Source organism: Manacus candei, unplaced genomic scaffold (genome assembly GCF_025592945.1).
Source record: "Manacus candei isolate 608988 ecotype Guabito, Panama unplaced genomic scaffold, ASM2559294v1 h1tg000023l, whole genome shotgun sequence".
NCBI lineage: Eukaryota > Metazoa > Chordata > Aves > Passeriformes > Pipridae > Manacus > Manacus candei.
The window spans coordinates 22,708,747-22,725,008 of NW_026138071.1; the positions used below are offsets into that span (position 1 = coordinate 22,708,747).

Genomic DNA, 16,262 nt, shown 5'->3' on the forward strand with positions numbered 1-16,262 from the left:
ACGTAAGAACTCTGCACCAGTGTTGAGTGCTCAGCCAACCCCTGCTGCTTCTTACCCTGACTGTTCTGAAGTTTGAAGCATCATCCACTCCATTCACTTTGGCAGAATCAAGGCCCAGGTAGTTGTACCTGCTGAAGTCCCTCTCCAGTTTGAGTTTGCCTAATAAATCAAATGACAATATCATTAGTAACGGCATTCCTGCTAGTGGCAATTTTATCCAAGAACCAGTATTGCCAGGAACTGTTGTTATTATTGGATTAAATTTTCTTCAAGGATCTTTTAATTATAAGCCTTCTAAATGAGAACAGACTTTCTTATTTGTTCATAATACACCGCAAAGCCAATTCTGATTCAGGTACCTGGATAATATCAAAGCATTTGTTGACTTCAGGTATTACTGTTGCCACTACCAACAAAAATTTCAAAAAATTAATCAATATCATATTTCCCACAAAAACAGCACATTAAATACAAAGAAATCTGAACATGGCACAAGGGCAATACTTACAGAGAAACTCTTCCGATGCACCAGACAGTATCTGATAGAAAATGTGGAAGTTTCTTTCACCTCTTGGCTGCTTCACAACACGAGACTTCTCTAGTAGATCTAAACAAACAAACAAAATCTCACAGGTCAGGGACAGACTGTTGGAGCAAAACCCTTTAAAATTAATATAATCCCCCATCATTTTCTACTTCATTGCTTCATATCACCAGCAGCAGACTAGAAGATGATAAATGGGAGGTACAAACCTTATCATAGTATATCACATTTGTATACGTATCTCAAATATTTCTTTGAGCAAGTGGCAAGCCCAGTGAACTTGTAAATGCTGCAGTCTATGAGCTGCAAAGAGAACTCGGGTCAGGGAGGCAATGTGTTCGAAAAATGTCAACCAATTTACAATACCACCACAAAATTAAGATTTGGTGAGCATGACTGTATGGGTGAAGGTTTGAAAAGAAGCAAAATGTTAAGGCTAAGCACATGAAAGACGGGTAAATGAAAAGGAGAGAACAAATAAAGAAAGCATTTAACCTGGATAATCATGCAGCACTTTGTGATCCTCAGGTGCATCAGGCTATGAAATAATTCCCAGTGGGGCTGACAGAAGCTCCATCCTAATATACTTAAAGGGAAATGGAAAAGCAGCACTTTGAAAAGTGTCACTGCACTGATGGAGTAGCTTGACAAGAAGACTGTTCCGTCCACTGTCCTTAGTGACATTTCTAAACCTTCCGTAAGACTAGGAATCCAGGCAGGCAGCATAAGCAGACTGACTTGTAACACACTGCAACCACTTCAGAGTTAACATCATATTTACCATGGAGGTAGCAATTCAAAGTCTGTTCAGCCTGTACTGCACTGGAAGGCTGTGGTTCACAGCACACCAGGAGAGGGAAGAGGGATGGGATAAGAGAACCTCTGGGCAGGTTCAATGTCACTCTCTCTTTTTGTACAAAAGGTATGCTTTTTCTTCTTTTCTCACTGGCACACAAGGGCTTAACATCATTTTTCCAGATGGCAAATACCCAGTTCCCAGCGTACAGTTTTTCTCTTAAGCTACATGTATCCAGTGACATGGAGACAGAGACATTCAATGCCTCATTCCAAGTGCACAGCAAAGGTGTTCCCCCATGCACCTACCATGACTGGGGGTTAAATTCTCTCTAAGTTGTGCCCACGCTAGAAGAAAGCTCCCAAAGGGAACTGTCCCATCTCAAATGCCACTCCTCAGAAGAGCATCCACAAAGTGAGATGGGGTTTCACAGAAGTAAGACACAGGGAACACCAAGTCCATTAAGGATATGTGCAGCTGTTAAACACTTCCCCTGCTGGGCTACTATAACATCTGATGTGTATTCTACTATACCTTTCCTCAGATTTCCATTTCTGCTGAAACTGCACCTGTTTAGTCTCAGCAATCTGGGAAGTTAGAGGTAGCACTCTGGTCAGCAGCATCTGTGCTGCAAACCCCCTACCCCAGCTAGGGTGCCCCTGGCACAGCAGGGCTTAGCCTGAGGGGGAGCATCTGCCCTGGGGTTCTCTCCAAAAACAGAGTGCAATAGAGCATATTCCTATTTTTGATAGCTACAGGCAGGGTGTGGTGCTTATGTTGCCCACTGTAATTACCTAAGCTTACACCCCTTCTCACAGAATAGGAACTAAAGACCAGACTTCAACCCACACACTTACACAAGTCTTCAGAGTCCCTCCTCCACATAAACTAGAGCAAGTCAGGTTCAAAAATTACTTTCTGCTCTAATAATTAGCCAGTGACAACAATGACAAAACTCAGACAGTATTACTAATCTTCTGACTGGTTTACAGTAGGACAAGTTTCAAATATTTTACAGACCAGCTGAACTATGTTATTCCCTAAACATGCAATTGCCTGGAGAGGAACTGCAACCAGCCCAGCAGATGACAGTGAATGGAGCTCCTAAATGACCAGAGCATCTGACTGTATGAGGAGAAATACCTCTTCCCCATCTAATGCACTGTGTGACCACGTCAGAACTTTTAGCTTTGTTTGAATAGACATTTGTTTTTATGACTTAACAACCCTACAGTCTCTTTCCTTCCAAATATGGCCTGGTTCAGCACCTGGAAGTTTTGCACCGCACATCAAGATGAAAAAGCACACCCAAGATATACACAAACAAGTGGCTTTCACATATTACCAGCAGCTCATCTTTAGAGGGGTAGGTTAAAGACTCCCACTTTTGCCCTTTCCATTTATTGGCTTTTTTTGTTTTTAAATGCAGCTGACTAATTTCCAATGGTTGATGCTATGTTGGAAAGGCAAGATCAGAAGTTATTGTTCTCACCAGCAGCCTACTGTGCAACCTCTCTACTTCTGACTTCACCTAAGGCCAGGGTTCACCTTCTTGAGCTGTGGTTCTAACTCAGAGTCATCCTAGTTAGTTAGCATAACTATCAGATACATAATCCTCTCTAGTTTTTAATTGATAACTGAAAGGGAGAGGCTGATCCCCCATCCAAGTGTGAATACTTGGGCTGGGAAAGGCAAGGTGAGTGGCAAGCAGTTCAGAGTTGTGCTGGCTGTGAAGGTTCTCCAGTCAAGTGTTGGAACAGATTGCAGCCAAATTTAATCTCAAAAAATAAACAACTTCAGCTCCCGCAGTGGCTACACACACTTCAGGAAATGGCTGTATTCTCAAGGGATATTGAAGCAGTGCGGTTTGGCTTATTTGAGTTTAAAAATATTCTGCCTATAAATTTACTCAAACTCTGTCATAAAAACTCAGCTACGCATTCTGGTAAAATATTGTATTTAAGCCTTCTAATTACATGCACGCCTTCAGCAGATTTAACAAACAGGTTCTTGAAGGTATGTGAAATTAGTTATTTTAGAAGGATAACTGTCTTGGTTTTTTTCACCACAGCTTATCTTATATTTTTATTTTTTGAAGCAACAAAGTTAACTAATTAACAGTCAGCTTTCTAAAGTCCTAACATTCCATATTCTGTCAGTTTTCATAATTGAGGAAAAAAGCTCCACAAAGCAGTTACTGACAGAAAATCAGGTATTTTCCTTAAAAAAGCAGCTGCTGCCAGTTCTTTTTAAGGCTGCATTCATTGTTTTTTTCCTTTTCTTTCTGTTCACATGCAGACTGAAATCAGACTTACGGGACAGATCCAGACCATCTGCCCTACTCTTCAGAAAACTTCTTCCCTTTGTTTGCACTGATTAGCATTTCAATAAATCAACCAAATATATTTTCCTTAAAGCAATCGCTGCACTACCAGTAACTTTTGTGTTGAGTCTCACGTGAGTACAAATTCTGTGGATCAAAACACTCAAAAGAGAGAACACAAAGATTCACATCAGACTGCTGCACGTGGCTGCCTGGTAATTCTGTTGACAGTGGCATGTGTGGACAGATGGTGCTTAACTATATGAAAATCCACAGAACAAAAAACCCTAAACTCTCTCTAGATTACATTTCATTACATAGTCTATATGAATTATGTATAGGGACTATACAGAACTATCAGGAGAGAACATTCAGGTATTCTTTCTGCATTATCTAGTAGTGCTTCTGCTTGAATGGAAACTTTTAATGTGTATCAAAGCAGCCGTAAAAATTAAATTGCTTTGGAAAAGTTCAACCTTGGGAACTCTTCTGAAATCATACTGTCTGAATATCCATCGATTCAGGTGACTCAAAATCCAGCTACCTGCCTTAGGTTCTGAAGACTATTTGTTATTCCTTAATAACACTGGTTTAAATGCAAGGGATCTGCGTAAGCACCCTGCTAAACCATTCAACTGAACATGAAAGGAAAAAAAAAAGAGATGCTGAATACTTCTGCAAATTCTAATGTACAATTTTACACAAATTCTTTTTGCATACTTGACCCATGAACTTGACTGATGCAGAAAAATGTAGGATATTTGTATTTCTCTAAATATACTAGAAATTGAATCAACATTCAAGAAAGGAATAAGTAAACACCAGAACCAAAAAAAAAATGACACTACCTTGGTACATTCTAAATAATCCAAGAAAAGTTTATTTCAGTCATAGTCTCTTCAGCTGGCCATGACCAAGGACCCTCTCAACAATTCAGCCAAAGTTACAGAACATGTTCTAGTCATGGAAGCTTATCTCTACAGCCATATTATGTTAAATTATGCTTTCTGTTTTCCTACCTTGATTGTACAGCTGTCATCCAAAAAAGCTACAGATGAAAAAGAAAATACAGATTTCTTGGGAAATTTCCCTATTATTGCCACCAAGCTTATAATCATGTTCTCTCAAATTAATTGATCCATAACTGTGTCAAACAAAAACTACTGTCTGGGTAGTGTGTGCAGTGACAATGACTGCACAATTTAAAGAGTGTTAAATCCTCATTGCTCAAGGGATAAATGATGTTTAAAAATGAGCTAAACAAAATGTTTAATTTTGTTTGTTTTAAAATCTTCCTAGTTTAGGCAAAACAATTGTCTAAACGGTGGCAACCACGCTAGCAAGAACACCAAGGGAGATGTTGAAACATAAAATAAAAAAAAAAATCAAAAAGAAAATCACCGAGAATGGGTATCTCTTCTCATAATGTCTAACTGTCAAATTTGTGCAATATTTTCCTAAGCAAAGGAACTTACTAACAGCAATCACATAACTTAAATCAACAGCCTGAGCTGTTGATTTCTCAGTAAGTGGGTAATTACTTCTGACTGTTAAAATGAACAAACAAGTCATAAGAAGAAAAAGTTGCAAAGTTATCACTTTGCTAACTTTAAAAAAAGTTGCTTAGATAAACATCATAAGTTTCTTTCATGTTGCTGTTGAAAAAGATGGCAAAACAGGGCCCTTTCTTAACCACTTGTTATCTGGACTCTGAGGACACTGTACTGGTTAAAAATGGCTTTTCAGAAGCAGGCATTGCATATACTGTACTTCACAACATGCAGCACTGTTGTCTTCTAGTTAATCATTAAATTACTGAAGGGCTTAGGCAGATGAGGAAAGATCACCCTGTACTAAAAGCTAGATATCTTTCAGCAGGAAATTACAGGTGAAACATAAAAATTTAAGACTTACAAAAATTATGGGAAAGATATTGTAAGATCCATACCTTTCCAAAGGTTTAAACAACTCTTAAGTGTGAAACATTTTGGACTGTACTATGCAAAGCCACTTCAACCATAAAATTTACTGTACACAAAAGCAGTCACAAAACTAACAAACCAAGTGTGCACACAAACACTGCCTTAAGTACGAACCAGATGCAGCATCTGTGGACAGTCATATCTTAGAGTTGAACAAGCTACTGCAATTAGCACCTATTACTTCAAAACCAAATGTACCTATTTTTACATAAAATACAGATTATTCTGTAATTACAGCTGGAAAAGAAACTACTGTTCTCCTTTCTTCTCCTCTCATCTTCACTCACTGAGTAGTTATAATAAATAGAAAACTAAGAATAGTATTGATGTTTTCTGTAATTTATTTCCACCATATTACACCCAGCTGAAAGCAACACTCCAACCGCTTTCCCTCACAGGTGCTCTGGGAAAAAACCAAACCTCTGAGCACATAAGTGCTGACATGACTGTCCACTGCAACAACCGTAAACACCCCACAGGAGGGCAGAAGGAGCAGATACACCTCATACCCAATTCAGTGAGAGAAAATGTAAATGCTATTTACCTGTCTGTAGGTGCCTTTTAAAGCAGCAGCACACCTTCAAGCGGGGGCTGGAGTTTGTAACTAAACAGTGATGGGATGCCCACAGTCCCAGGTGGCAACACAGCAAGGGTTTGGTGTTTAGCAACTCCCACAACAGTAATTTGGACTTCCTAACCCCACACACAAGAAACAGGTCACCCTTGAATGGATGGGCTGGCTGTTAGCTAGCACCAGGACCTCACCTTACACGAACTCCAGCACCTCCCACCCACTAGGAAAACAAGCTGGGACCTTCACAGAAAACTAACAAAAAGGGAGAAGTCTAACAACTCAGGCTTACAACATTCTTCACTCAGCCCTCTTCACCCTTCTGCTCACCCCACACCTGCTGATGTAGGATCAAACGAGTACAACACACACTACCTGAAATCAGTTTTATTTTATAGTCTAAGGGGAAAAAATTCCTGATTGAAGTCAAATACTTTAAGCTTGCATAAATCATGTTAATCTCCAGTTTTCCATTCCCAGTTTCTTTTCATGACTGTACACCATGGTATAACAATATGACAATTTCCTTGGAAACCAGCGCAGTTGGAAGCTCTGAGCAGCCCTGTAACGTACATGAAATGAGGCTGCACATATTTTACACTGTTCAAACATAAAATTATCTTCACTCTGGGCACGTACCAGTTCTGACTTTATAGCTGTCACAAATCCTCTCCATTTTATTATTTCCATTCTAATTTTACTCAGAAGATTTACCTTCCATTTGTAGCATATTAAACGTTTTGGTACTATCAGCTCCTGCTAAAGCCAGTGGACATTTCCATTGACTGCAAACTGGATAGAACAGAAATGATAATTTTACCCTGTAGGTTAGCCCCTCTCATTAAGATGTAAGAGCTCATTGAAGGGCATCAGGAGAATGGCCCAAGGGAAGGTCACAGGAGTATCACTCACTGCATGAAGGGTCATGGGTAGATTCACCAGCCTTTCACAGAGCTTCACAGCATTCCAGAGTAGGACAGAACAGACCATTTCAAACAAGACCTTTCAGCCTAATGGGTCTCAGCTTATCCTTACCAGTCTGATAAATTTAGCAGCTTACCATCATTACCATTCCTGCCACTACAATAAGCTAGATGTTCACCATGTCTGCTTCAAGTCACTCAGAGTATGAAATATAGCTTGGTGACATAGGCTGTGCCCCAAAAAAGCCCACTAACTTAATTGATGTTTGGAAATCAAGCTCATCAGAAACAACAATTAAAGTTTAATCAAAACATTATGATGTCATCTTCACATCATATTAACACCAAACCAACACATGGTCAGAAATTAAAGAAAATTTACAGATATTTTCATAATAATACTTTCCCTTTTAGGGATAGGAAACTTCAGCACTACTTGACTTCATGCTTGATGAATTAGGAAGGCAAATCCTGATTTTGACTTACATCAGAGTAAGTTCTAAGTGGTGTAAAAGAATTTAGGCCCCCAAATATCTTCAGAATGGTGATGCCTCACAGGAACAGAAGCATTTGTGTTGCAATGGAATGTTGCAGATGTGTGGAAAAATCTAAGGCAGGACAACCAAATTGCTTTGAAATGGTAGAGAATTTAAACTCTCTTTAAAAGAGAGATGGATGGACTATCAAATTTCGCAAACATTAAATCAAAGATGAGATGTATTAACACGCAGCTGCAGGAACTCAGTATTTACCACTGACATACCCTGCCAAGCATGGGGTGTTTCATAGTTCAACAAGTAACATCTTTTCCACAACAGAGCTTACACATCAGGTCTTTATTTTTAAATTGAAATTCACTGGCTTGCTATGAGAAATTTATTAAATGGGATAAGACAGAAAGAATGCCTAAAATAGGCATCTTTTAGAAAGATCTAAAAATATGTCTGCCCTTTGTTACATATGTCATCACATCATTACAATTAATGTAATGTTATAATTACACCACGCAAAGATTTATAGAGCAGATAAACTACAGAGCAACTATCTGGATCTCCTTTTGGTATGACACAATATTTTAACTAGATGACTCAATACGGTACTTTCAAAGACAAACTGTTGAATGTCCACTCTTACAAAGGAAGGTTCATTTTTATGTGTCTATTTTGAATGCAAAATAAAAAGAAACAAATTACACAGCCTCTTAGAACCTTTTTGTTCGCATTTAATTATTGATGAATACACTGAGTGTGTTTGGCCTCTAATTTTGTTGACTGCCAAATGTCAAAGGTAATAGACAGCCATAAACATTTAAATAGTGACTGCTTTGAGTTTCAAGATCTACTCTGTCAGAAAAAGTATGCTCTTTCAGGCACAGTTCCAAAAGCTGACCTGGTCAAGAAAAAATGTTTGCCCTCTGAAAAAAGCCAAAACCTGTATTTATGTGTAAAATTCTTCACAGTGTTTTTAAAATGTTTATGTTATATGTGGAGAGGACAGTTCACCTTGGGCAAGTCTCATTATTTCACAACCAGTAAAATGCCGATGGAGTCAAAAGTCACATCTTTAGAAAAAGCAATGAATTTGGCTGAGTGAAAAGAGGGGTCGAGGCTAGGTCAGTGACACCTAGTATAGTCACTCACTGCCCTCTTCCATCCCCTTTTAAAAATAAGAAAACCAAACAAATATAGCTTTATATAGCACAGAGGAGCAATTTCCTTTAAAAGCTGCATTTAAACTCTCAAAAGAAAAGCAAGTGAAAGCATTCTGGGCTGCCATTCAGTTCCCAGCCTCTTTCTTCCCCAACAGAGAGCGGGGTAAATTTTCTGAGTTGTTACAGGTTTCACAGAACAACCTCCAAGGCCACCTTTGCCTCCCTAAACTCAAGAGCTGTTCATCCTCTCTCGTTATAAGCCTTTTCCTACACTTTGAGGTGTATAAATTAGTACGAAAGGCTTTGGTTCCAAATAAACCCACCCATCTCATGGTGATCTCCAGCACACTTTGTAACACCCTTACAAATCACAAAGCAGCGTATCTCAGACATCATCTACCAAAAATACCTGACCCATCAAACCCAGAAGCACAACTGATCCCAGGGATTCAAGCACAAAAGATGCTCAGATACCCATATCCATCTGCCACCAGCTTCAGAGATAATATACAAACCCATGCACTTCACTCAGTATGTTTGAACAATACAGTAAATTCAATATTCATGCTTACTTCTTTAAGTCTATTTTCACTTACTCTAAGGTACATTATTCAGCACCAAAACAGCAACAAAATTCAAAAGTAGAATGGAGAGAGATGCTATTACAGAAACACAGATGATCTCTTCAATAATTGAACCATATTCCTTTTAAAACAAAACATTTTAAGCTGTTAATATGCTGATACCAGAAGTAATACTCACAGTTGCTTATAACTCCTCCAAGTGGGTCACCCTTGAAATCAAACTCAATATCCATGTATTTTCCCTGTGAAAGCAACATATTTTAAGACTATAAGTTCTGTTTAAGAAAAAATGCTCAAGACATTTTTTAGTTAGTTGGTTGTTTTTAAAGGTTAAAAGAGTTAAAAAATCTGACATCTCCTGTACACTCCATCAGAATTCTGAAGAACAGAAAATTATTCAAATCTTCTAAGGTATTATCACAACCAGAGATTTTTATGAGAACACCTTTAATCAGTTCTGTAAAGCAACCTGAGCAATTTGCTCAGTTTCTAAGGTAACATGAAGAAAATGCACAGTATACAAACTTCCACCAGAATGCCAAGAACACCAAACAATACCTGTAGCCATTTAGGCATTACCATGCTTATTAACAGAAGAATGCAGGAAGAAATTATCTTCCACACAGACTTATTTTCTCAATGGGAAATCTTACTGGAGCACGAATCAAGGCAGCTAAAGGATAGCCACTCAAGTTTGGCCTGGAGGACTGGCTGGCAATCATGGGATGTCTGTCCTTAAGCGTGTGCCTGCCTTGTAAAAGTGATGGATTTTTCCCACGGAACTCTTTCCCTCGTAACTCAGGAGACCAGAGGCAACAATTAACAGACTGTCACCGCAAAAGTGATTTCAATTTTAGCTGCACTGGCGCAGTGTGTTTCCTTGACTTCTGTTTGACTTTTCCACATCACAGAAAATTGCTCTGGTCTTTGCATCATTTTAATTTATTTGACAAGTGTTTAATGTAGTAACAGCTACATTTAACAGTGACAAAATGGACTGTTTTCCTCCCATACTGTGTAGAAAAGGTAAAAGCAGAGCAGCTCACACTGGCGAGGAAGCTTAGAAAGATAACTGCTAGTAGGAATTCAACTAAATTCCACCCTTTGGCACATACTTAACAGAGGACACTGTTCAGTAGGAGGGTGGTGAGGTGCTAGAACAGGCTGCCCACAGAAGATGTGGATGCCCCATCCCTGGAAGTGTTCCAAGGCAAGGCTGGATGGGGATTTGAGCAACCTGGTCTAGCAGAAGGTGTCTCTGACCACAGTGGGGAGGCTGGAACTGGATGATCTTTATGGTCACTTTCAGCCCAAACCATTCTACGACAAAAAGTGCATATTGAAAAGCCTTGTGTTTATACTTCCTTATTTGCTGCATTTAGAAAGAGATTACGTTTTGTTTGTTTTTCTAATTTGCTTTTAATTACAGAACATAAAAACAGGCACTTTACATTGACCCAAATATACTTTCTAATTTACTGGGTATTTTGTCAAGATCAGCTTGAATATACTTAAATTCTATTCTCCTTGCTGGCAGCTGAGGCAGGCTAGAGAGGACAGTACTTGTACTGTCTTGTTCGAAGTTAATTCTGAGCCGGTTCAAATTTCAGAGATAAAAACTTATATCTGATAATTAAATTTTCATTTCCCAAGGACTGGGCCAGCTGGGTGTTTCCAGAAGTATTTTTAGCTTTGTGTTTATAAGCAAGGACTTGAAAGGCAAAATAGTAGCTCGTTGCACTTTGTCCTAGAAAGACTTCTGTTTGCAAACGGCACCTCTTCTTTTGGCTGCCTCCTCCTCCTTTATGTAGTACATCCTCTCTGATAACTGCATTGTTTCTACCCTTTCTACCAAAAAACAAAATCTCTAGGGGTGCCTCAAATTTTGGCCCTAACCTTGTGATGAAGATCCTTTTCTCTGTTCACAAGCAGAGGCAATAACAGCGGCAGAAGGACCATTCATGAATGTAGAGCATGGAGAGAAGTCCCCCACGTGGGGAAAAAAAAAAAAAAGCTGCCCTCCAGTCTCACAATATCCCACAATTTTATTCAGTTGCTTTTACTCACAATGCACCATTTTTTCCAGTGTATTGATTCGCCCTCTGTTGTCTACTTCACACATCTCACAGTATTACTCTTCTGCACACAAGTGAGCAAATGAGAGAGCTGCATTCAGTCTCCTGATTTCAGCAGGAGAAACTATGATGAGTACTCTCACTTCTGAATCTCCCAAGTCTGGCTTCAACTTTTTTTTTCTCCAATCCCAATCATCTCACATTCAGTTTCATGCTAAAAAAGCCTGAATTCAACCACTTGACTGAATAAAGAATTTATGCAAAAAAGTAAAGTTATAAATGTTTATATTAAAACCAAAGTTGTAAACAAATGAAAGCAAATGAAAACCTAAAGTAGCAATTTTGACCAAAAAATTATATATATATGAATGGAAAACAAGATCACATGAAAAGATTGACTTGCTAAGCAGACCAGTTGCTAGACACATGGTCGTTGACATTAAAGCCACCAGTGCCAGAAAATTAAAGAATCCAGCTGCATTTTAATTACGTTTTTATCTGGTCCCAGACTGCCACATCCTAATTTTTGTCTTTCTTTTTTAGCCTCTACTTGGATTTTCAATAGATCTCTATGCCCACACCAGAAACCAACAATATTTCTGACAAAGAGGTGAAACGTTTTATAAAGAAGGTTGACTGATAATAATACTCTACTAACACACAGAAGATGTGGATGCCCCACATTCAAATGTAGAGAACACATTCAAATGTACAAAATGAAATTCTGATTGTTGCTAAAGGTGTTTGCCTTCTTCAAACACCACAGTCCTCAGACAACTACAGGAAAGCTCTCTCTCCAAATTATTCATTCCCTCCTTACAGATGCCTTGATGGTTGATACGAGGCAAAACAGAAAAAGCCAACAGCATAACACGCCCCCCTAAAAGAATTTCAAATTCAGCCTGGAAGAAAATACTTACAAATCTAGAGGAGTTGTCATTCCTCACAGTTTTGGCATTTCCAAAAGCTGGAGAACGAGAAAAACAAACATGACAACCAAATATATCAGTAAAAAAATATTTAAATGCTAAAATATCTGTATCTGCTTATATATTTAAAGGAATTACAGACTTCTGAGAAACAATACCCTGTTCATTGTATAGGCATCAGTCACTGGAGACAAAGTGTGACAGACATGACACATGAGAAAACACCTATGGAAGTGCAAAGAAGTTTTGTCTCAACACTTCCTTTGTTTAAAAAAGTGAAAGGAAAACATACAAGGGGAAATGGTTCCAAAACAAGACTGCACCCAGATTAAGGGTATATCCTTGGTGTTTGAATCAACAAATTTAAAATTTTATTACCCAAATAACTTTAAATATAGGAAATACTTCTTTCTCTTCAATTTGGAGAAAGAAACAAATCTTAGTTCCCACAACAGAATATGTTAAAAGACAGAGGTCAGAACTGGGAAAATTACAGAACCAATCTTAAAAATTGTTTGCATGGGACAGTTTAATCAATGCTTGGAAACTGATTTATTTATGCTATTCCAACACATATATCCTACCTTAAGCTGAATATTAATCAGCTGAAATAAGTAAGATTTACAATGAGAGTTTGTCTTCAGCTTGGCCTAAACTATCTTTCTGAACAGTTTGGTTTGAATTTCTTTAGGTCAAGTTTTATGATGAGCATTCTACACTCAGATGGGCAGTCATCAGCTTAGAACACGGGTAGGACAAGAACTCAGACTGGAGGACAATTCAAGCTCTAAACATCACACATTGTCTGAGCACACTGAGTCAAACAGGAGTGTCCCCTGCATCAAGTATAACACTCATATTCCAACAGGAGACTTTATTTATCCCAGTATTTATTTATATAGCATATATATTTTCAAAGATCAAGTAAAGTCAATGTTTTTTGGACAGAAATAAATACATGCCTTTAGGCTTCTATAAACTTGCATGAGTAGACTCATTCTTGACCAAAGAACTAGAGCCAAAATGAAAAGTTGGTTCCTCCTGAAGGCCAGGATAAGTGAAAGAATTGTTTTTAAAATCTTTATGCCCTGCAATAAATCATCTTTTCAACAACCAAATCTCTGAGCTGCATTTTCTTAAACACAGTGCTGAACAGTAGAGTCATTTATAACTGCACAGAGTCAAGCACAAACGTTCCATTATAAAGAAGGAGACGCATTCCTTGGTTTTCCCTTAAGTTCATTGTTTCTAAAAGTTAATTTACAGTAGCAACTGTAGTTTTAAAAAAATAATCCCAAAAGACAAATTATGCATATGTAACATTTATGTCATTTTCTTGCACCGCAGCTCGACTGAAACAGAACTACATAACCAAAGAAAAATAAATCTGACCACAAATGCTTAATTTCTGTCTAAAACATATATAAGCAGCCCAGCTCGCTCAGCTTTTATTCCTTGTGGAATAATCCAGTGTCCTACCTTCCAAAAGACTAAACAGGCAGTTACTAGTACGTCAAGTAGAACAAATAATCCTTTAAAACAATAAAGCAATCTTCTGTAAGCTCAGTCTATTTCTCTAGCATTAAAACAAAGATTCATAAACCAACAAGAAATCAAATACATTTGGCAGTCCCTGGGGAAAAATCTAGCTTTGGCAAGAAAAGCCTTCATACCTCCCATGCTATTTCTGCCTATATCTGAAATGTGTTTCCAGAACGGTGATAAAAGCAACACAGCTCTTCTCTGTGAATCCAAAACAATGGAAGGTTGCAATCCCCCCATTCAGCTTTAAGTGGAACGTAGCTGATCATCAGAGAAAGGCTTATCCAGCACTTCTATTATTCTTAAATGTTAACATTTCATCCTTTCTTTGCAAGTCTTTGTTTACAATTTTTGTTTTGTGTACAGTCAAAGACCATGTTATAACCACCCAGTTCCCCACAGCTCTCTGCCCACTTTTTCATTCCCTTTCCTTCTTGTTTTTTCACTTTTCCCCCTGTTCTCACTTGCAGAGTGCTTGTCTCCTGTAGACTCCAAATCATCATATAGCAGTCTGGATAGCCAGGCAATAAATGTAACATTGACACTCAACAGTCTTACAAACACCACATATCATCTGGCCACAACACAAAATTATTGCAGAGCAGTCCTGAGACTTTGCCTCAGCACTGCAATAGCTTTGAGAATTTTGGGAAAGACTGAGCCAGGAATTGACACAATAGACCTAAATAAGTCAACGCTAACCAAGGCACTTCTGAAGGCAATTATTAGACAATGGGACAAATCTGCAAGCTTTGAGGATTATATATGCTATCTCCAGGAAAAATGAAGATCCTGTTTCTGGCAGCCAACACCTTTAAATTAAAATTACTAATTAAAAAAAAAAAAAAGTCTTTCATGGGAGAGCAGGAAAGCCAGTTGTCAGGAAGACAGGCCAACAGAGTCACTAGACCCAGGGAACAATAAGTCTAAGGGAACAACAGGCATGCATATGGATTGGCTTAGTTTTTTCTAAGACCCATTTCTTCACCCTTTTTTTTTTTCCCAAAAGAAAAATAATGTCTTACAGAGCTTGTTTGTTTACTAGAGACTACAATAATATGATTTGGAAGGAAATGAATCAGAGGGACTGAAGTCAAGTCTTTTGATACAGCCAAGCATCATCAAGGCAGGGTTAAGAAAGGGTAAGCCCTCAGAGAGCAGCAGGAGGAGTCTGGGAAGTATGACCTAACTTCCTAATCTTTCCCTTTATGAGGGAAACCATTTTCTTCTCAAGAAAACCTACCCGTAACTGAATAAAATCTTGCAGTTGTATTCACAGAAAGCACCTCCTATGGTTTTGGACACCAGATAACAATGAAACAACAACAGGTACAGTTTTCCAAACCAGCTCAGCAGGAACACTGATACGCACGGAGGTAATACACTTGTACATACTCTATGAGATTCTTACCTTCAAGAACTGGATTTGACTGCAGAAGTTGTTCTTTTACTTGATTAACCTCTGCCCCTTTTCCACACACAGCAGCTACATATGACATGACAAGTTTGCTCGCCTCTGTGGGGGGAGAGCCAAATAAAACAGTGCTAAGTATTGGCAAAAAGGCCATAAAATTGTTTGCAGACTAAATCTCCATCACATTTTCTCAATGCCAGACAGGAACTGTAAGTACATTTAATTTCACTTTTCTTCTACACTGTTGTACCATCTGGAAACGCAGGAGGAGCATATCCTGCTATGAGACCCATGCCATTACATCAGCAATCTCTTGATTTAAATACCTAGAGCCTGCCCAAACTAAAGAAGCCACCACTGGCACATTGCCTGCTACTTTTTCATTTAGCCTCAATAAGAGGCATTCTTTAAAGAAAGAACATTATCCTTTGCTGACATGCTGGAAATGTTTTAATCTAGCCTGAAAAAAAACAGGCTCAAGCAGTATCAAGACACAAAATTCAATCAGTTTATATCAGCAGATACACAACAAGTACAAACATACAACACTTCTACAGGTGTAATTACAACTCTACAGTACACTGCAAACAACTAACTGCAACATCACATAATGTGCTGCATTCTGTTTGAAAGTATAACCAATAGAGAAAGTGAAGCATTCATTCAAACAGTGAAATGAATTTGAAGGCACAAACGTTTAACAAAGTCTGGAACAAGTTTTGGACTCTCAAAGCTGGGTTCATATACAGACAGAAACAAATATTAAATAATCCATCCAATCCTTATATTTTTGCTGGTCAGGACAAAGATCAGCTGAAAAAGGATTCTATCTACAAAGAGAGTCTGTGATGGTATGATGCAAGATAGTGAAATTTGAGGCAATATCGGCTGATATACAATGTAATTACTAACAGCTGGAAACCCTATC

General features: G+C 38.4%; 1 protein-coding gene across 3 annotated transcripts in view; it reads right to left on the reverse strand.

The window, feature by feature from the left end:
• Nucleotides 1–16,262, reverse strand: part of MYO1B (myosin IB) — a 112,347-nt gene that overhangs the window by 45,352 nt on the left and 50,733 nt on the right. For all 3 annotated transcript variants that reach the window (XM_051787772.1, XM_051787771.1, XM_051787770.1), the window contains exons 5-9: nt 15,332–15,436; nt 12,370–12,416; nt 9,553–9,616; nt 509–607; nt 56–159 (exon numbers count right to left, since the gene is read on the reverse strand). In XM_051787772.1, coding sequence (XP_051643732.1) covers nt 56–159; nt 509–607; nt 9,553–9,616; nt 12,370–12,416; nt 15,332–15,436 — 419 coding nt within the window. The remainder of the gene's footprint in view (nt 1–55; nt 160–508; nt 608–9,552; nt 9,617–12,369; nt 12,417–15,331; nt 15,437–16,262) is intronic.